The sequence below is a fragment of the Canis lupus genome, chromosome 7 (assembly GCF_003254725.2).
Source record: "Canis lupus dingo isolate Sandy chromosome 7, ASM325472v2, whole genome shotgun sequence".
Taxonomy (NCBI): Eukaryota; Metazoa; Chordata; class Mammalia; order Carnivora; family Canidae; genus Canis; species Canis lupus.
The window spans coordinates 39,380,164-39,400,526 of NC_064249.1; the positions used below are offsets into that span (position 1 = coordinate 39,380,164).

The 20,363-nt window shown below is 48.3% G+C and overlaps 2 protein-coding genes across 2 annotated transcripts in view; one reads left to right on the plus strand and one right to left on the minus strand.

Moving 5' to 3' along the window:
• Window positions 1-20,363, minus strand: part of DNAH14 (dynein axonemal heavy chain 14) — a 475,011-nt gene that overhangs the window by 389,414 nt on the left and 65,234 nt on the right. The gene's annotated exons all lie outside the window — the stretch shown is intronic.
• Window positions 2,601-2,891, plus strand: LOC112648331 (40S ribosomal protein S27-like). The gene has a single exon (XM_025429790.2). The coding sequence runs from the start codon at window positions 2,601-2,603 to the stop codon at window positions 2,850-2,852; it is 252 nt and encodes an 83-aa protein (XP_025285575.1). The 3' UTR covers window positions 2,853-2,891.

Consider the following 20,363-nt stretch of genomic DNA (forward strand, 5'->3'; position numbering starts at 1 on the left):
CTCAACATTACGGATGCGATGTTCATCCATCCTGTAGCAAGAAGCCGTAGGTCATTCATCTCAGTGGGCGAGCACACTACACCTGAACTATTCTTCGGTCTAAGAGCATTTGGGTAGCTTGTGGTTCCGAGTCACTGTGAATAGCGCTTCTATGGTCCATCCAATCAGCTGTGAATACAAAACTAGTCCTAAATTCCTTATTCCTAAACTATTAATTTATTTAGTTGCAAGGAACAGGTCAAAGTTTTTAACCAGTGCTGGATGTAGCCAGTCTAATGTGAAGGACTGTGCAGCATGAGACAGAGAGGAAGAACAGAGAGGGAGGGAAAGAAAATACAATAAAAGAGAATAACTTTGCCTCAGGACAAATGAACTCGGTGGCAAGATCACAAAATGCCAAGTGCCTTAGTCTCCGTGGGACACTCTGCCTCCGTAACCTCGTTTCCTTCCCTCACACCCAACCCCATGCAGCAATAAGAGAACAGTGTAATGTTTCATTTAATCCACCATTAACACCACGGTCACACTTCTCTTGGCGTCTGCCCATATTACTGCTTTTGTTGGACAACAAATCCAAAATTTAATTATTCATTTTGCTGAAAGAGACCCTGTTGTGTTTTAAATGGGTCCTCTCTCCATTCCTCCATTCCTTTATCTCTCCAGATACATTTGCCTTTGAGATTGGAATTGAGCCTATTCATTATCTGGGAAGCAAAATAAGAAATAATCCCTACATGAGGCAATGCATAGTGGGTCCTCAGAGTTTGTCAGAAACGCACCCACACGGTTTTCCACTGCAAGAATTTTCCACCTTATTAGAGTTGATATCTAGCCCCACCACTGAATTGGAAAAAAGAACTCTCTTAAAATAAACTGGCAGAGCACTGATGACCGTGCCATCTGCATGAATTATTTTAACTTTGGAGTTTAATGAAGGATGTAGTAGCAAATGTTGTATTCCCATCTCGTGGCTTTACCCATGGCCATATTTCCTGTTTCCTGCTTGAAATTAAAGGTGAATGAATGAGGGAAGCCGGGACGGGGTGAGCCCCCAGCACTCAGTGACTGAACCGTGACAATGGCATTATGCAGACTTCTGGGGGCAGTTAGGAGGCAGGTGGAAATACACGGTCCAGAAACACTGACAGCTAGGCCATTGACTCTATAAGCACTTTAGGACTTTGGGAGAGAAGTTCTGCCAACAAGCCTAAACAATTTTTCTATATTATCAATCAGTTATTTGTTTGAAGAGGATACTGTTTTGAAAAGCTTTTCATTTTAAAGTAGCTTTTGGCCCAGGAAAGAACACTAGACCAGGAGCCCAAAGACCTGTGTGCCAGTCTTGTCTCTGCCACAGGTTAGCTGTTGGACTCTGAGCAGCCTCTCTGGGCCTCTGTTTCTCCACTGATGAGTCTCAAATAAATAAGACAATCAATACAAAAGTGTTCTCTATAAACAGCATCGTCCTTTTCTACCAATGAGTTAAGCTTGTGACAAGATATTTCCCTTGGGAAAGTAACTCTTATAGAAATAATGTGCCAGCTAATAATATAAATGTTTGTGCTCTGTCCTTCTGTTAATTTTTCTATTCTGCTTATGGCTTCTGAGCCATGTGGAAGATCCACATGCACACGTAGGTGAGGCGTCTGGAAACACAGCAGTGCTGGATCTTCCCCCACTATGATCATGGCTTGATTGTTCTACAACCACAGGGTATGACCTGGGTGAGCAGCCAGGGATGGTGCAAAGGAGGATGAGGCAGGGGCCCTGGGCTTCCAGAGTAGAGTCAAACATTTTTTATGGAAAGATAATTTGGAAGAAAGTAAAAAGAGACTAAACTCTTCTCTCATGGAAGGCTGGCAGCCCTTTAGGGACACCTTGCCTGCAATCCCTGCAGGAAAGAACTCTGCAATGGGGTCTGAGAGACCCTGCAATCACTAAATACCAAAATCGTCCTCTCAGGCCTTTTTGGTCAAATGGAACCCAGATGTGATGAGCACTTCTAATATTTAAATAGATGTGTATGTAGGTATCAAGTCATTTTTCCAACACCATGGATGACCTTGGACAGCACTGTGGGCCTGAGAACCGGGATGGGAGTGTAGTAAGCAGAGGTAATAGAAATGCTTTGCAGAAAGCCAGCCCAGGTCTGGGTTTAGGGGTAGTAGGTCAGTCTAGTAATGACAAAAAATATAAGCCAATATTAATGCAAGTTAAAGAGTGCAAAATATGGAAACCCATAACTCATGAGTCCAGTATGCTCATTTTACAGGTAGGAAAATAGGCCAGGGAACAAGTAAGTGATTTGTCTGAGATCACTTAGCTGGTGGCAGAGTCACATCAAGGATCCAAGCCCCCCATCTCCTCACCAACCCTCTTCCCCAGCCTTCTTGCTTCTCTCTTCCCAGAAGGGCTCTTGTTTACTTAGCACCTTAATATGCCAGAACTGTGCTAAGTGTTTACATGGATGTCTTTTATGATCACAGTGGTATGAAACTAGAAATTAATTGCATGAAGAAAACTGGAAAATTCATAAACATGTGGAAATTAAACAACATGCTACTGAACCTTTCTGGTGGTGACGACCTCCCCATAAGACCATGCCCCTTGTGAAGGACCTCCTGCACCCATCCCCAGAAAAGAAGAGGAAGCACAAGAAGAAGCACCTGGTGCAGAGCCCCAACTCCTACTTCATGGACATGAAGTGCCCAGGATGCTACAAAATCACCACCGTCTTCAGCCATGCACAGACGGTAGTTCTGTGTGTCGGTTGCTCCACAGTCTTCTGCCAGCCCACGGGAGGAAAAGCAAGGCTTACAGAAGGATGCTCCTTCAGGTGGAAGCAGCACTAAAAGCTCCCTGAATCAAGAGGAGTGGGACACTATCCCAATAAACAGGTTTTGGATTAAAAAAATAATAATAAAATAAAACACATGCTACTGAACAACCGATGGCTCAAAGAAGAAATAAAAAAAAAAAAGAAAACAGAAAGTACCTTGAGACAAAGAAAAATGAAAATGTAGCATACCAAAATTTGTGGGATGCAGTAAAAGCAGTTCTAACAGAAAACTTCATAGCAATACATACCTACCTCAATAAAACAAGAAAATTCTCAAATAAACAACCTAAATTTGCACGTCAAGGAACTAGGAAAAGAAGAAGGCCTAAAGCTTGTAGAAAGAGGAAATAGCAAAGGTTAAAGAGGAAATAAATGAAATAGAGACTAAAAGGAGAATAGAAAAGATCAATGAAAGTAAGAGCTGTTTCTTTGAAAAAATAAATAACCCTGATGAGCCTTTAGCTAATTTCACCAAAAAAAAAAGAAAGAAGACTCAAATAAATAAGACCAAATATAAAAAAGGAGATGTTACAACCGATGCCAAAGAAATACAAAGGATAATAAGAGACACTATGAATAATCATAAACCAACAAATTGGACAACCTAGAAGAAATGGAAAAGTTCTTAGAAATATACAACCTATCAAGATGAATCATGGTGAAATAGAAAATCTCAACAGAGTGATTACTAATAAGGAGACTGAATCAATCATTAAAAGCCTCCCAAATAAAAGTCCAGGACCAGTTGGCTTTATTAGTGAATTCTACCAAATATTCAAAGAAGAGTTAATACCAATCCTTCTCAAATTCTTACAAAAATAAAAGAGGAGGGAACTCATCCAAACTCATTTTACGAGGCCAGCATTACCCTGGTACCAAAACCAGACAAGGATGCCGCAAGAAAAAAAAAAAAAAAAAAAAAGACTACAGGCCAATATCCCTGATGAACATAGTTGTAAAAATCCTCAACAAAATATTAGCAAACTGAATTCAACAGTACATTAAAAGGATCATACACTATGATCAAGTGGGATTTAGACCACAGATGCAAGGATGGTTCAATATCTACAAATCAATGTCATCTACCACATCAACAAAATAAAGGAAAAAAACATATGATCATCTCAATAGATGCAGAAAAAGCATTTGACAAAATTCATCATCCATTTATGATAAAAATACTCAACAAAGTAGGTATAAAGGGAATGTACTTCACCCCATATATGTGGGTTTGTCATAAATGGTTGACACATGACAAACCTATAGCTATTATCATATTCAGTGATGAAAAACTGAAAACTTTTTCTCTAAGATCAGGAACAAGACAATGATGACCCTACTTCCTACTTTCATTCAACATAGTATTAAGAGTCTTAGCCACAGTAGTTAGGCAAGAAAAAGAAATAAAAGGTACCCAAATCAAAAAGGAAGAGGTAAAACTGTCATTAATTACAGATGACATTATACTATGTATAGAAAACCCTAAAGACTCCACCAAAAAGACTCTTAGAACTAATCAATTCAGTAAAGTGTCAGGATACAAAGTCAATACACAAAAATCTGTTGCATTTGCATACACTAATGATGAGTTAACAGAAAGAGAAACTAAGAAAACAATCCAATTTCAATTGAATCAAAAAGAATAAAATAAATACCTAGGCATCAATTTAACCATGAAAATGAAACACGCTTATATTGAAAACTATAAGACATTAATGAAATAAATTGAAAAAGACACAAATAAATGAAAATGCTCATGGATTGGAAGAATCAATATTGTTAAAATGTCTGCTCTACCCAAAGCAATCTACTCATTGAGTAATACAACCTTTATAAAAATTCCAATGGCATTTTTCTTTTCTTTTCTTTTTTTTTTTGCAATGGCATTTTTCAAAGAAATAGAACAAATCAACCTAAAATATGTATGGAACTACAAAAAACCCAAACAGCCAAAGAAATCTTGAGAAAAAAAGAGTAAATCTGAAGGCATTATGCTCCCTGACTTCACACTATATTACCAAACTGTAGTAATGAGAATAATATGGTATTGACATAGAAATAGATACATAGATCAATGGAACAGAATAAAGAACCCAAAAATAAACCTACACATTTATAATCAATTAATTTACAACAAAGGAACCAAGAATATATGAAAAGGAAAGGACAGTCACTTCAATAGATGTTAGAAAAAATGGACAGCCATGTGCAAAGGAATAAAACCAGATCGCTATCTTGCACTATATACAAAAATTAACTCAAAATGGATTAAAGATTGGACCAAACCATAAAACTCCTACAAGAAAACATAGGTGATAAACTAGATGTTGGTCTTGATGATGATTTTTTTAATCCAACACCAAAAGCAAAAGCAACAAAAGCAAAAATAAACTATTGGAATGACATCATACTAAAAATCTTCGGCACAGCAAAGGAAATCATCAACAAAGTGAAAAGGCAACCTATGGAGTGGGATTAAATATTTGCAAGTGATATATCTGATAAGGGGTTAATATCCAAAATATATAAAGAAAACACAACTCAATAGCAAGAAAACAAACAATCCAAATTAAAAAATGGGCAGAAGATCTGAGTAGACATTTTTTCAAAGAAGACATACAGATGACCAATAGACACATGAAAAGATGCTCAATATTAGAGAAATGCAAATCAAAACCACGATGAGATGTCACCTCACAACCGTCAGAATCTCTAAAATCTTAAACACAAAAAACAACAGGTGTTGGCAAGAATATGGAGAAAAAGGAACCCTCATGCTCTATTGGTGGGAATGCAAAGTGGCGCAGCAACTGTGGAAAACAGTATAGAGGTTCCTTAAATTTTTTTTAAATAGAAAGAAAAAGTTTTAATAGGAATAATTTACAATCCAGCAATTTCATTTCTGGGTATTTATCCACAGAAAACAAAAACACTAACTCGAAAAGATTTCTGCATCTCCATGTTCATTGCAGCCTTATTTATAATAGCAAATGGATGGGAACAACCTGTGTCCCTCAATGGACAAATGGGAAAAAATAGTAATATAGAGAGATAGAGAGAGAGAACAGATTGGTGGTTGCCAGAGGCAGGTGATGGGAGGTGGGATGGGAGGTTTTTTCATTGATTAGTAATTAATCCTTACCTTTTTGCAAGAGAAGAACAGGGAGGAAGAAGAGAAGGAGGAGAGTTCTTCCTACCTTGGTTGTCCTCCCAGGAGCCTCTAGGTCATGTTCTTTTCAGGATCTGTGACTCCGGCTTCCTCACAAACAGATAGCTGTCACCAGGCCCTTCCATCCTCTCTCACATTATGAGCTTTGCTTGTGCTTCTGCTCACTCGTGCTCATGCATGTGCTTCTGGGGAAGGGGTTACACCTGCAGCATTGAAGTCTGGCCATGCTGACAGATGGTAGATTCCTTGTGGCCCTGACTGCTCCAAATCCTTGCAATTTGCAATTTCTTTCTTAAATGCTGCCCAGCCTCTTCATGGTCAAGAATTTCAATCCAACACCCAGAACTCAGTCATCCTCTTTGCCCGCACTTCTGTCCTAGGCTTTAGGCTTTCAGGGGCTTTTCTAGTTATTCTCACTGCATAAGAAATTACCCCAAAACTCGGTGTCCTAAAGCAACATTTATTTTGCCCATGAATCTACAGTTTGCAAGGCTGGGTGGAGATAGTTTGTCTGCTCCACTTGGCTTCAGCTGGAATGGTTTGGAGCTGAGGACTGGAATCTCCTGAGGGCTCCCTTACTCACGGTTTGGTGGTTAATGCTGGCTGTCAGCCTGCCTGATACTGTTGGTAGAAGCAGCTACACGTGGTCTCTCCATGTGGCTTGGGCTTGCTCACGACATGATGGCTGGGTCCCACAGGCAAGTGTCCTGAGAGACAGAGTGAGCCAGATGGGAGTCATACCACCTTCTGTGATCTAGTCTTGAAGTGTCACTTCCATCACATCCTATTAGTTAAGGTAGGTGCAGATCCTCCCCCACCCCACTCACCACCCCAAACCCCAGTCCAGTTTCAAGGTGGAGGAAATAGACTCCACCTCTGGGAGGGCGAGTGGTGTTGTTCTGGGAGCACACATAGAAGCAGAGATGTTTCTGTGCCCTTTGGGGAAAATATGGTCAGCCACAGAGACACTTGTGATGGTGATGTTGTGGGTTCTCCTGGTGGAGAGCTAATCATGATCGGAGTAGTTAGGGCTACCTTAAATTTTTTTTTTTTTTTTTTTAATTTATGATAGTCACACAGAGAGAGAGAGAGAGAGGCAGAGACACGGGCAGAGGGAGAAGCAGGCTCCATGCACCTGGAGCCCGACGTGGGATTCGATCCCGGGTCTCCAGGATCGCGCCTGGGCCAAAGGCAGGCGCCAAACCGCTGCGCCACCCAGGGATCCCAGTTAGGGTTACCTTAAATGGCAAGTTTCAGCTTTCTTGTTCTCTGACTTAAATGTTTAAAATTAAAAATTCCCAAGAATTTTATGGAGAAAACAGAGCACACATTCATATGCTTTCATAAAAAATATTGTTTGTCAGGAATGAAACAAGATTCTTATTGTTTATGCCAGCACAGAGTGTGTTCTTACATTGATACTTGTTCTGACACTGGTAGGAGACATGATTTTTCAAGAGCTTTCAAAATAAATTCTCTTGCCGTCTGCACACACATTTCCATCTGTTCATGGCTGACATGGGAAACAGTCCAACTTCCTTCAAGGTCATTTGAAGCAAACTTTTGTTGCACAGCAGTAAACATTGTCACTTGGTAACAGACTTGTAGAAATTTTGGATGGATGCATTTTGATGCACTTCAACCCACAGCCCTCTTGGATCTGCCTACGACTTCCCACTGACACACTTGTGAAAGCTACATCTCAGAAAAGCAGGAAAACATAAACTAATTAACCCATGAGTTGTGTTCAAGATTGACCAGCCCCACTGAATTTGCCTCAACAGGAAAGCCCAAACCTTGCGCTGCATCGTGGAAGTGCACCACGAGATTGGAAGTGGGCCATTTGCCTGGTGTGGGCGTCCTCTGCCTTGTGACCTGGCTCATAGTCCTGCTCATTCACCTTCCCCAAGTAAAGTCTGTTCTCAATTGCAGGATCTCCGTCTCCTGCCCAGCATGGGCTGCCTGTCCCCCTGTCCAACACCATTTGCCCCAGTTCAATAGCCTTCAATGGCTGTAAGTTAAAAATCTATAGTTTTTCATGCACAGGGAAGAAATATCTGACTCTGCATCTGGCTCCAGCTCTGCTCCAGTGTCTCGAAGTGCCCGGCTCCCCCAGCAGAACCCACACTCTGATGGTCCCGCCTGGTTCCAGGCGTTCCCTCTTTTCTCCACCTGCTTCTTGAGATCAGACTAAGGTGCTTCCTCCTGGTTGCCTCCCCTCATCCCTGTGGCTGGAAGGGATGCAATTCCCTGGGTCCTCGTGCTCACTCTCTCTACCTTGTGATCCTATTACTCAAGGACACATCACTTCACTTATTAGGCCAGAGCTTCTAGTGGACAGAGGACACCTTCCTGACTCGCTGTTGAAGACGCCAGAGCATCCAGCCCAAACTCATCTGCTTCCCCTCCACCTCTGCTCCTTCTCCCGACTCCTCTATTCCAGGAATGATGCCATCCATCCCTTTCTACACTCCCAGCATACACTCCTGCCCAATGAACCCTCCCTGCTTAACCGACCGTCTGTGCATCCCGGGTCATCTCTACCACCCTGCTCTGGGTCTGACACCTGAGCTTCAGTCACAGCCTCACAGGGCACTCAATCGATTGCACAGGTAGGGGTTGGAAAAGCACAGGCCAAGTACTCTGTTCTTGACTGCCCCGCACAGGGGTGGTGCTTCCAGGCAGCTCTACCTCCAGATTCCTGCACCTGACCCTCCCCCAAAGCTGAGCCAAGGCTCCCTTCCCGGCCTGCCTGCCCCCCACATGCCCTGCATGGCCTGTCCTGATGTGCAAGGGCTCCGCTCTACCTGTTGGAACCCTCCCATCCTTTGCCCTGGGCTAAGCCCCACATCCTCTCTAAGCCTTCCCGCCACAAGAGTTCCAGAGTTCCATGGCAGAAAGCCTGCCAGCCAGGCTGCATACATGCCTGCCACTGTCTATGACTGACAAGTTAAACTTGCATGACTAGGGTTATTAAAACACATCATTTTGATATGCCATTTCTAAATATCTGTGGAGTCCTTGCTCCTTAGTCCTATTTGGCTCCGTTCCCTGCATCAGCCAGGCCCTGTTGGCCCCTGGGGGGAGGGCCTGACCCTGGGGGTGCAACTCTCTGCCCCAGCACTTCCCTGCAGCCTGATGGCCAGCAGGAGGGGAAATTAATACACCCCCAGAGCTGTCCTCAGAGCTCAGGACTGACAGAGCGGGTGTATGAGTACTTCAGACCCCTCACCCCCGGGGAATCCATTTTAGGAGTATGTTTTATGCTCTTATGCAGAGTTTCCCTAGGGATTAAGCCCCAGACTCTCAGCAGAGGAGGCTGGATTGATAACACACCCTCCACGGGCTGCCTAACTCCCCTCTCACAGAACCCAGCCCTCCTGGGCCTCCTGCCCCTAGAATAACCTCACACCTTAGCATCCTTACCTCTGGTCCCCTTCTGAGGGAACCCAAACTAGGAAAACTAGGACACCGGGTGACAGCCCTAACGCCGACCCTGTGAGAAGCAGAGTTTCTGTTTAAAATAAAGATAATCCCCTCTGTCTTCCCCTCCCTGTCACAACCGAAGCGAGTTTTCCTTCCAGACAGTGGTTTCCATCCCCTGGCCTGTTCTGACGTGTGATCTCTAGCTCACATTTGGGCTCGTAAAGCAGCCAAATGGGATTCCTGGGATCCAGTGCCCAGATCCATCTCCCCCTCTGCCAACGCAAATTTTTGCAAAATCCTCTGCCTCAGATGGAGCCCTCCCCTGCAGGGAACAGGCCTGCTTGGCACAGCACTTGAGACCCCTCCTAGACACCCTCATGTCGGCCCCTCTGGCCTCTCAGCTCCCCTGCTGGCCAGTCTGTGGGGGCCACGCATGCTTTCCCTTCCCTGTGCCCCTGTGCACTGCTCTCTCCTGGGGAGTCCCACCCTACTGCCTTATCCCTGCAGACATCACTTGTATTTGATGAGTTGGGTTGTCATCTGCTCTGGAAGTTTCTCTAGGGTGGGGATATGCCTTCCTCCTCTATCTGTTGGGGCCTAGCGCCTTGCAGTTTGAAGCACAGAAGCACCACTTGCCACTTACGGAAGTCCACCAGCAGTGGTTCAGATCCTGCGGGGCCTCTGGAGCCAGCTTAGTTGGGTCCAAATCCCACCTCTACCGTTTAGCTGCTCTGTGACCTTGGGCAAGTCACTGAGCTCTCTGTACCCTAGTAGTGTCCTGGGCTGAGAGATCTGGATTGCAAAGCCCAACTCGAAGTCTTCCTGTGAAAAGTAACTGGTGCAAAATGCAACACGATGAACAGTGTCTAGCACCCAGAAAGCACTGAAGAAATGTTAACTGTTATGAGGAATGTTACTAGAAATAGTATTATCATCACAATTGGGTATCAGATCAGTAATACTCATATTTAAATGCCAAAGCAGAGACTCCCAAAGAGGGGCCTGCATTTGTGAAGCTTTTGAAAAAGGGAACTTCTTGGAACCCACCCCAAAGCTACGATGTGAAAGTTTCCCAAGATGCAGATTCAAGGAAAGGAAGAAGACAGGAGAGCTAGAGGCGATGTGGGATCATAAAGGACAAAAAGGACATTCATGAGCCACTTTGCAAAATTGGAGTGAGATCTGCAGATTGATCGATAGTATTGTGTCAGTGGTAATTTCCTGGCCTAAAATTAACTCAAAACAAGAAAAGTTTGGAAATTTTTTCCTAGGTTGAAACACATGCATTATCACAAGGCTCCCCCGGGGAGTCTCCTGAGGCGTGCCCCTGCTTGCCTGCTCCGTGATCGCCGGGAGCCCAGCGTGGTGCTGCTGCAACAGGTGAACGGACCCATCTAGCCTGCGTTCCTTGGAGGATGACTTAGTTGCTTGGCAGCCTTCCCAGGAAATCTATCCGCACCCAGTGGGCGGGACCTTAGTCCCTGAGCACCTCCCGCAGGACCTGTGGGGCCCCGGCAGGCAGGCTCAATAATACATACAATTCGTTTAATTGAATTTAATCAGCACTTCCTTCTGTGTGTTCCCAAGACAGTGTTCAGTAACCACCCTCGGAATATTGACCTCTTTCCCAAGATCTAATGAGTCTATTTAAACTCAATCCTGCGCCTCAGAATACGGATGAGCGCTTTCAACTCCTACTCCTTCTCCACTCTCCTGTGTCACGTGGAGAGAGTCCCAGAAGAAAAGCGAGAAGTACAGTGTTCAATGGGTAGTTCTCTTAAGTGCCGCAGATCGTCATGACCTCAGTGGAAAGAGGAAACGTTCCTTTAGAAAAACTCTGACTTCATATCGTAGGAGGCAAAGTTGTGCGATCAGCGGCACCGACGCACAGGGAGGCCGATGCAGGGCCCGGACCAGGTAATGAAGGTAATGAAGGTGTAAGGTAAAGCATCCCTAAGAAGCGGTTTGCCCTCTAAGGAAATCCCTGCGGCCCCAGGAGAAATAAAGATGTCACCGACGTCATGCAACCGGGAAGCAATGAAGGAGGATTTTACTCCCCAAAGGCAGTAGTGGCTTTCTGTGACGATTGGTAGGAGCTGTGAACCAAGGCCAGCCTCCGAGCAGCTAAACTGCCTGCCTTTCCACACTCTTCAAACATTCCTGAGTGTCTCCTACAGACTGGTACAGAGCAACACAATCTAGAAGCAGGCAGAGCCAATCCCGTGAGGTCAGGCCACCAGGGGACAACGGGCAGCGGACCACCACGCCTGTCTTCACGCCAAAAACTGCACATTTTCCCTCTCCCCGCGCCCCACACCTTCCACAGGGCTCAGTAGGAGGAAGCAAGGGGCAGGCCAGCAGGGCATCGGGGTTCTCCTCTGGGAAGCTCGTTACGAATGCCTGGTGGGGCACCTTCCACGGCTCATTTCTCAGGATAAATGCTTTCTGTGTCACTAGTCACAGTGCTACATTCAACAGTGACACCCTGCTGGCTCTGTGCTCATTACGCGGGGTGTGGCGAGACCCTCGCTGTGCGTGTCAGCTCCTGCTGGGGACAGCACAGTCACCCATGCAACACTCGGACAGGTGAGGGTCCCAGCTCCCTCCAGCTGGCTCTGTGCCCGGGGTTCAGACCTGTCTTGATCGAGGGCTATGGCCAGGGCACCAGTGGGCATTTGCCCTAGGGAAGGGGAGCCCCTCCCACAAAGATGTCTTGCTGGCATCTGGAATCTGCATTTGAACAGGTCCCCCTCCAGGTCATTCTGATGCAAATGATGCATCAGAGAGAGTTTGAGACTCTGTAAAAAGCAGTCTGTGGTTTCCCAATTTTTCCAAGAAACCAGGGTTATTGATGAAGTTTTGGAATATAGGTGAAGTCCGGAGCCAATGAGCAAGGTAAAGTTCAGCTCTTATTCACAGGGACCTGGAATGGCTGTACTTGTGCTAACAAGAAAGAATTCTTGAGATGTCTTTGGTGCAAAATGGTAGTTTTATTAAAGCCCAGGGACGGGACCCGTGGGCAGGAAGAGCTGCTGCCCCGGGCCTGTGAGGGGTGGCTGCTTATATACCTGGGAGTTGGGGGAGGTAAGGAAAAGGGAGATTTCAAAAGGATTTTCATAAGCTAAGGAGGACCTACAGAGACACTGGAGGCCTTGCCATTGTCAAGTTAAAGATTGTTTTTCCCTCTAGCAAGGCACCCACATTAAGACAATTGGAAGCCTCCTGAGGAATCACACACATATCTCACCCTGGGCAGGGTCATTTGTGGGGTATCAGCTGTGCTTTGTCCTCCCTCAGCTAGCCCTGCTGCCCCATCACTATGGTCCAACATACCATGACACCTTCGTGGACACCTTCGCCTGTGTACAGACAAAACAGAGGCTTCCTGGGGCTCGTCTCCGCCAGGTGGTCTCATCTAGTCTGTGCTGATTCTACTCCATATCTGTTCTTAAATCCTGCCCCGGACCCACTAGATGCTTTGCAAACCATAACCTGGGGGGAACCAGCAGCAATGAACACAGGATGCCCTGCTCTTGTCCCTCCTCTGCAATGAAACCCCAATTAGCAGGAAGCAAGACTGCTACACGTGCTCTGTGTTTGCATTTGAAGCGCATAGAAATTAACTCTCCCAAAAAGGTTGAGTTTCTGCCTTGTGATGCGTAGTTTGACCCTGAAGAACAGCATTTTCCCCAAACTGAACGAAGGCCCCAACCCCCGCCCTGTGGTTGACACCCTGGGGAGGGAGAGCCGTCCGGTGGTCCAGTGCGGTGAGCACCATGGGGAGTGGCCCAGAGCAGGAGTGGTGTTGGGGCCCAGATCCTGAGGAGGAGGGGCAGGGAGGAGGGCTGATGCAGGGGTGAAGCACAGATCCTGTCTTCTCTTAAGGGACGTGGGGGCGGGGGGGGGGGGGGGGGGAGCGGGGAGAAGCCAGGATGGATGTGGGGGGGGTGGGGCAGACTCCCCAGATAATGGGGCTGTGTGCACCTCTCACCAAGGGGCCCTCCAGACTTCAACGGGGGGGGGGGGGGGGGGGTGTGAATGAGCTCATCCAGTGCCTGCCTGGGGGGCTTTTTTGCACCATTAAAGGAGTCCATTTGCATTTCTGATAAGAGGAAAAACAACCTCAAACAGAATTGCAGGAGCAGAGTCCAGGTGGCAGAGATGTGCCCCTGACTGGTGGGTTATTTTTTATTTCCCAAATAATCTGACAATATGCCAATCTTACAAGTGGAAAGGTCTGGTCATCCCATAATTTAGAAACTAAATTTGAACTGAGAACAAAGCTACCCAACCCCTCCCAGGGTGTCCCCAGGCCCCACTCCTGGGAGGCACCACCCAGAGAGAAGGAGGAGCCCAGGACCCAGCTCGGGCTCCCCTGACCACTGTGTGCGGGAGATGAGCTGTGGGCAGACCTGCCTCCCGTACACTGAGGTCTGTCCTGAGCAGTACAACATCACCCCCCCCAACACACACCCCGGTCAGGCAATGAGCTCCAGTGACAACAGCTGCTCACGCCCCCCTGGCGTGGAGTCTCCGCCGAGGCCGCAGCACCACCACCGTGACCCTTGGGCTCACCCTGGCCAGGAGACATCCTGGTCAGAGCTGTTGCCCATCCTGCCTGGTCGGGGCGGGGGTTGCAGGCAGACAGCACCCCCCTCCATGTTCTCGTCACGCCAACTCTGAAATCCAAGAGCCAGTACTTGACAAGAGGGCGCGGCGGGCAGTGACATTGTTGTGCCCAAGATCGCGAATCCGAGAAACCACTGAGGAGCCGACACCGATGCAAACACACGAGGGTTTATTTACAAGCTCGAGCTTGGGTCCAAGTATACCCGACACAGCGGAGCAGGGACTTGGACCCCAGGTGAGTTTTAGCTTAGTTTTAAGGGCTGGTCTAGGGGACCTCCAGAAGGGGTGGAGGAATTTCTCAAGTTCTGTTTACATTTTGATTTGGGGCCTTCAAGGGCATTGAGCTCTATTCTCATTCTAATAGGGGCTTCCTGCCCTTGGCTTGGGCTCTGTTTTTATTCTAATATGGGGCTTTCTAGGACGTTTAGCTGTAAGCTGTTTTCTTCCAGTAACTGAAGTAAGGTAAAGTTCAGCTCTTATTCACAGGGGCCTGGGATGGCTGGACTTGTGCTAACGCTGAACTTAAAGTGGAATGGCCTTAATTTTCTCGGCCTCCACAACATGGAGCCATGGGGCTGTCACCCTTACAGCGACACCACTCTCTCTCTGCACCAGTGGGCCTTGCTGAACCCTGCCAGAAGCCCCCTGGGCACATAGCTGATGGGGGTATTTTGGACCTTTGTGGCAAAGAACTGCTTATTCTTCATATTGTCATGAACATTTGTGTTTAGGACCACATGTTTCAGTAATAAACTACTGGCATCAATACAAGTGACTTGGAAAAAACTCAGAAATTCTATTTATAATCTAAAATGAATCCAGTGGAATGTTCTTCAACTCCACTTGTTGTGGGTATAACACAGAGCAGGGAGCCTGTCATCACAGACAACTTCAAGGAGCAGCAAGGAACAAGGGGGACAGAGAGAGAGAGAGCCCCAGCCCACAGGGCCAGCTGCGGTCAGCACACCAGCACACCGGAGGAAGAAAAAGTTTATCATTACACCTGCTATGTGTGAAGAGTGCCTCCCCCCCCCCACCCCCGCCCCCACCTCAGCTGCTGAGCCCAACAGCTCTGTGACCTGCATTTACAAACCTGTAGCCTACACAGCAGGTATTGTGGATTTAAACATTGCCTCCGGGATCCCTGGGTGGCGCAGCGGTTTGGCGCCTGCCTTTGGCCCAGGGCTCGATCCTGGAGACCCGGGATCAAATCCCACATCGGGCTCCAGGTGCATGGAGCCTGCTTCTCCCTCTGCCTGTGTCTCTGCCTCTCTTTCTCTCTCTGTGACTATCATAAATAAATAAAAATTAAAAAAAAAAAAACATTGCCTCCCAGGCACCCATCTTCCCTTGACTCCATCCCTTGGGCTCCTGGCAAAACCAAAAGGGATGGGGATAGGAAAGAGCTAGAAGGGAGCCCCCTTCTCATCGGCTCTCCTGCTCCCCAAAACGCAGCTTCCTGTGTGGCTCCATGGACAGCCATTCAAAGTTCAAAGGCGAGGGAATGGGTCACCCACTGCAAAACTCCTTCAGCTGTATGCTAACCCTCAGGATAAGCGAATACAGTCTGGCAGTGACACAGGTTTCTCCCTGCTGGAGAAGAAACTCATAAATAAGCAAATGGGGGGCTCCTGGGAACCCTGTGTGGTGTTGGAGGGGAGCTGGAGACGTCAATATGAACTTGCACACTCATGCGCACATGGATATAGGTGTGTATGTGCATCTTCACACTGGTGGATGCTCATGTAAGACCTGTCCTGGCTCCGTTCACCCAGGAGGCTCACAAACAGTGACAGCAGAGAGAGGGAAAACCAACGAGCATACCTAGTGCCCCGGCCTTCACTTCCTTCCTTCTTTCTTTTTTCAGAAAGTGGAGGGTGGTGGTGGTAGAGAGAGAATCTCAAGCAGATTCTGCCTGGAGCGCAGAACCCAGCCCCATCCCACCACCCTGAGATTATGATTGAGCCGAAACCAAGGTCAGATGTTCAATCAACAGAACCCCCTAGGTGCCCCCTAGATCTTGGATTTCTAAACTCATTTTCCAGAGAACCAGAGAACCCTGGAACATCTGTTAATGCCAGAGAGCAAGGAGGTGCTCCAGAAAGGACAAGGGCATGCCAAGGGATGGAGGGCTATCTTGATGAGCCTCCCCCACCAAATACGGGACAATTTCAGCAATAAAATAACAGTGGGTTATATTCCATAAAACCAAGGATCCATGAATCCATGTTGACATAAATAAACAAACGGGGGGCGGTGTGGGGGGAGCATGAGGGAGGAAAAGCTCTTCCAAGTCATAAAGTAGCAGAGACAATGACACTGGAAAGCCCCACTTGGAAACCAGCACAGAAGCGACTATTTCAGGCCAGAGTCCTTCTCAGGGACAAGCATGGCAGGAGAGCATGAGAAACAGGACACTTACACAATTTCAAAATATTTACTAATGTGAAGGGAAAATCACATTAACTTTACAATGGAGAAATCAGGCACACACCAGCAAGATCACATGATCAAAGTGAGCATCACTCATAATACTGAAAATGCAGCATGATTGCAGGCTAGGTAAGGACGTGCACGGGACACAGGGCAGACTTGGAATCCAGTCCTCCGATAAAATCAGAGGAATGGGGACACCTGGGTGGCTCAGCAGTTAAAGTGCCTGCCTTCAGCCCAGGGCGTGATCCTGGAGACCCGGGATCTAGTCCCACGTCGGGCTCCCTGCACAGAGCCTGCATCTCCCTCTGCCTGTGTCTCTGCCTCTCTCTCTCTCTCTCTCTCTCTCTCTGTTCTCTCATGAATAAATAAATAAAATTTAAAAAAAAATCAGAGGAATGCTGACCTGCTACTCTTAAACTATGATTAGGTAAGAGAAAGGACCTGTGTTTAGAAAAAAACCACAAAAATATAGAAATGATATACTTCAGAACATTTCAGGAAAATAATTGTGTGTTTGTATATGTGTGGTTTGTGTGTGTGCTCATGTGCACATCTATAGGTCTGTGTGCGTGTATAGGGAGACAACAAATGATTATGTGGGTATGGTAAAATGTTAACACTTGGGGAACCTAAGTAAAATCTATATGGAAATATTTTGCACTATGTTTTTTCCAAGTCTGATTATTTATTTCAAAATAAACAGTTAAAAATTATCTAGGATGAGTATTAGCTGCTCATATTAACAACAAAAGGCACCCTTTCAAGGCTTTACGACTCAAATTGATTGGACTATAACGTCTAAACTGCCAAGCAGCACATCACACGGTTTTAAACCTGATGTGTGAGGTGGTTTTTCTGGGACACTTGAGGCTTCCATGTATGTAAGTGTGGTGATGACAAATCGTAGAACATTCCTGTCAAGAAGCGAAGAATCAGAGTGGAACACCCTTTGGCTGAGAAGCTGTATCGTAAACACACCTGATTTTCTGCGTGTGACGTTCTGACATCCCCAAAGCACCTTTCTGGCTGGAGAGGCCTGCCCTTGGGCAGGAAAGCTAATTCTTGGAGACAGCCGAGGGCCCCGTGTGCCTTTGACCTGCAAACTGACCCTGCAGGGCTAAGGAAGCAGCATTTAGCCATCTGGGTCATCCCTGGGCCAGGGACCAGGTGAGCAAGGACATCCCCGGAGCCCCAAGCCTGTCGGCCTCATTCAAACGGGCCAGAACATAGCCACTTGCCTGTCCTGCCCTGCCCTGCCCTGCCTCTGGCCTGAGCCCTCCTTGGCTCTGTCTCCTGGGTCCTGACCCCCTGGCGTGTTCACGGGGCCCTGTGTGCCGGCGTGCTATGGTCTCCAGCACCTGGGGGTACAATAAACCGTGCTCCTGGGCTTCCCGGGGCTCCTCTTGTGGCTGCACCAGACTGACAATCTCATAAGGAACACAAGCAGAAGCCGGGCCGAGCTGCAGCCTCGCTGTTTCAGAAGAGGGGTGAGGAGGCAAAGAAGCCTGGGGTGTCATTGGGACCACAGGACCGCCTGGGGACACCCTGGAAGGCCGGGTAGGGCTCCCGGGAGGAGCACTCAGGGAGCGCAGGGCCTCGTGCAGCCTGCCCTTTGTGGCCTGCCCAGATTGCGTGCAGGTGCCCCTCCCCCACCCCGGGGCAGAGATGTGCCCTGCACTCCCAGCTCCATCTCTGCTGTCTGTTCCCATCAACCAGGGCGAGCAGCTCTTTTCCAGAAGACTGCCCCCCATGCAAGAAGAAAGCAAGAAATGTCTGAAAATGCATTCTCGCCTCTCCCTGCCCCTGCCCTGGGGGCCATGCCCAGTGATGGGGCTCCAGCTTCCTCGCCCCCCACTTCCTCCACCAGGACCCGCAGAGGCTCCCTCTTGGCGCCCCAGTCTTCCTTGTAGTTTCCCAGGAAGCCTGCCCCCAGGGAACCACCGGGGCCTCAGCCCTGAGGCGGGCTTCCCACTAGCCGCAGGACCGCAGCGAGCATTGATGGGCCAGGGACCAGCGCATAGGACTCGGCCCGTCATCACTGGGTCCTACCCGTGAACCTCCAGGGCCCCTTCCTAGCCAGGCCCGAAGATCAAATGTCCCTCCTAACGTGCAGGTGCGCATCTGTCGGACCCCCAGACTTGGAGGCTCAGACCACTGACAGCTTCCCACATCCTGGGGGTTGAGCCGTCTTGCTGGGGCGCACCTGGGCCCCTGCATCCTGTCAGTCCGACGGCGGGGATGCCTGAGCCACGGTGTCTCTAACCCCACCCTCTTCACAGTCGGACGGTCTGAGAGGCAGAGCCCACCAAGCTCCTGGGGCAGAAAGGACCCTTCCCCAACGGGTGGGGGGCAGCACCTGGGGGCAGGTGTGTTAGGAGGTGGAGCTCTGTGGGGAGCTGAGCCATGCCAGGTGGGAGGACACACAGAAGGCAAGAGTGGGTATGTGCAGATGGCGTTCCATGTACGGTTGTACCCACTTTGCGTCACCAAAATAGAGTTGTTTGTGTACCCGCCTCTTGTCTCTGTCTGTGTCTGCCACCCTCGGGGGTGGGAGGGCAGTATGGGGAGCTATGACTCCACCTCCCTGGGCAGCAGAGCTCACCAGGAGGGGGGCGGGCTGAAACCCAGGTGGCGGTCTGTTCTCCTGGGGGCAGTTCTGTTTCCACCCTCTGTGAGGCTTGGGAAACCTCCAGCCCTCCAGCTAGACCTCTGCCACCCTGCCCAGGATGCCCGAAAGCATGAGAAGAGGGGCTGGGGGCTCGGAGGAGCCCAGAGGAGGCCATGTGCCCTGGGGGGGTCTCATCGGTTCTCTGGCTTCCCACGGCTCAGGGTCCTGGGCCCCACGGAGTGTCAGCTCCCCTTCTCCCACATTCACAGAGTCCTACATATTTTAATCCACTGGATCTTCCCAAAGACACTGTGCAGTGCACACGGTTACAGGTCCCATTTCCCACAATGAGGTCACCTGCCAAAGGCCACAGGGCTAGGAGGTGACAGAGCTAGGATGAACCCTCTCACCTTTGCTGCAAAGTCCTTCTTCTCAGCACTAAGAGGAGGGTCTCCTCTACGTTGGGAGACTCCAGTGTGTTGTCTGTGGGCCGAGTATGAAATACATACACAGGCTATGGACGCTGATAGCAAGCAGCCTCACCTATAGATCATTGATGAGCTCCTGGGAGCTTTGGCATCGTCTCAATCAGCTGCTCCAGGATGCGTCTACTGCAAAACACTGGGCCCTGCAGCCTTTCCTGCCCACTAAGCACACAGGTTATGGGCTTGCTCGCTCAGGGCCTCTACTTACTTGTCAATCCTGTTACTTCTTTGATGGGGTAAACTTGCTACTAAGCGGGATTGCAAAAAAAAAAAAAAAAAAAAAAAAGTTTTGGGTCCAGCTTGGCGCTATTCCAGGGTCTTACCCTTAATTTACAGACACAGCTTTGGCCTCTGGTTGAACGCAGCATCCTCTGGCGTGTTCTCCCTGCAGAGGCCCTGGGATGGCTGGCCTAGGCCCGCCACCTTGGGCCCTCACCAGAGGGGCCCTCAGAGCTCACACGCCTCCCTTGGCCCCAGGTGGGATGGGACGGAGGAGCAGTAAAGGTAAGTACCAGCTAGGGGCCAAGCCCCACACTTGGTGCAGAGAAACAGCGTGGGGAAAGCCCTGCCTGCCTTGTGAGCACGGATGACATTTCACCGATACGGCCACCTGCTGGAGGGGCGCTGCCGCCTTTTGACTGATGGAGAATTGGCAGAGCAGCCAAGCTGGCACCAAGGTTCATTTCAGAAGATTTCTAACCAACGGTCCTGCCCTAGGTTGGATTGGTGGGTAGCAAATGTATTCGGTTGGTCAGGACTCAAATTTATTTT

What these genes read in the sequence shown, in the direction of transcription:
- LOC112648331 (XM_025429790.2), top strand. Translation starts at nt 2,601, where the DNA reads ATGCCCCTTGTGAAGGACCTCCTGCACCCATCCCCAGAAAAGAAGAGG.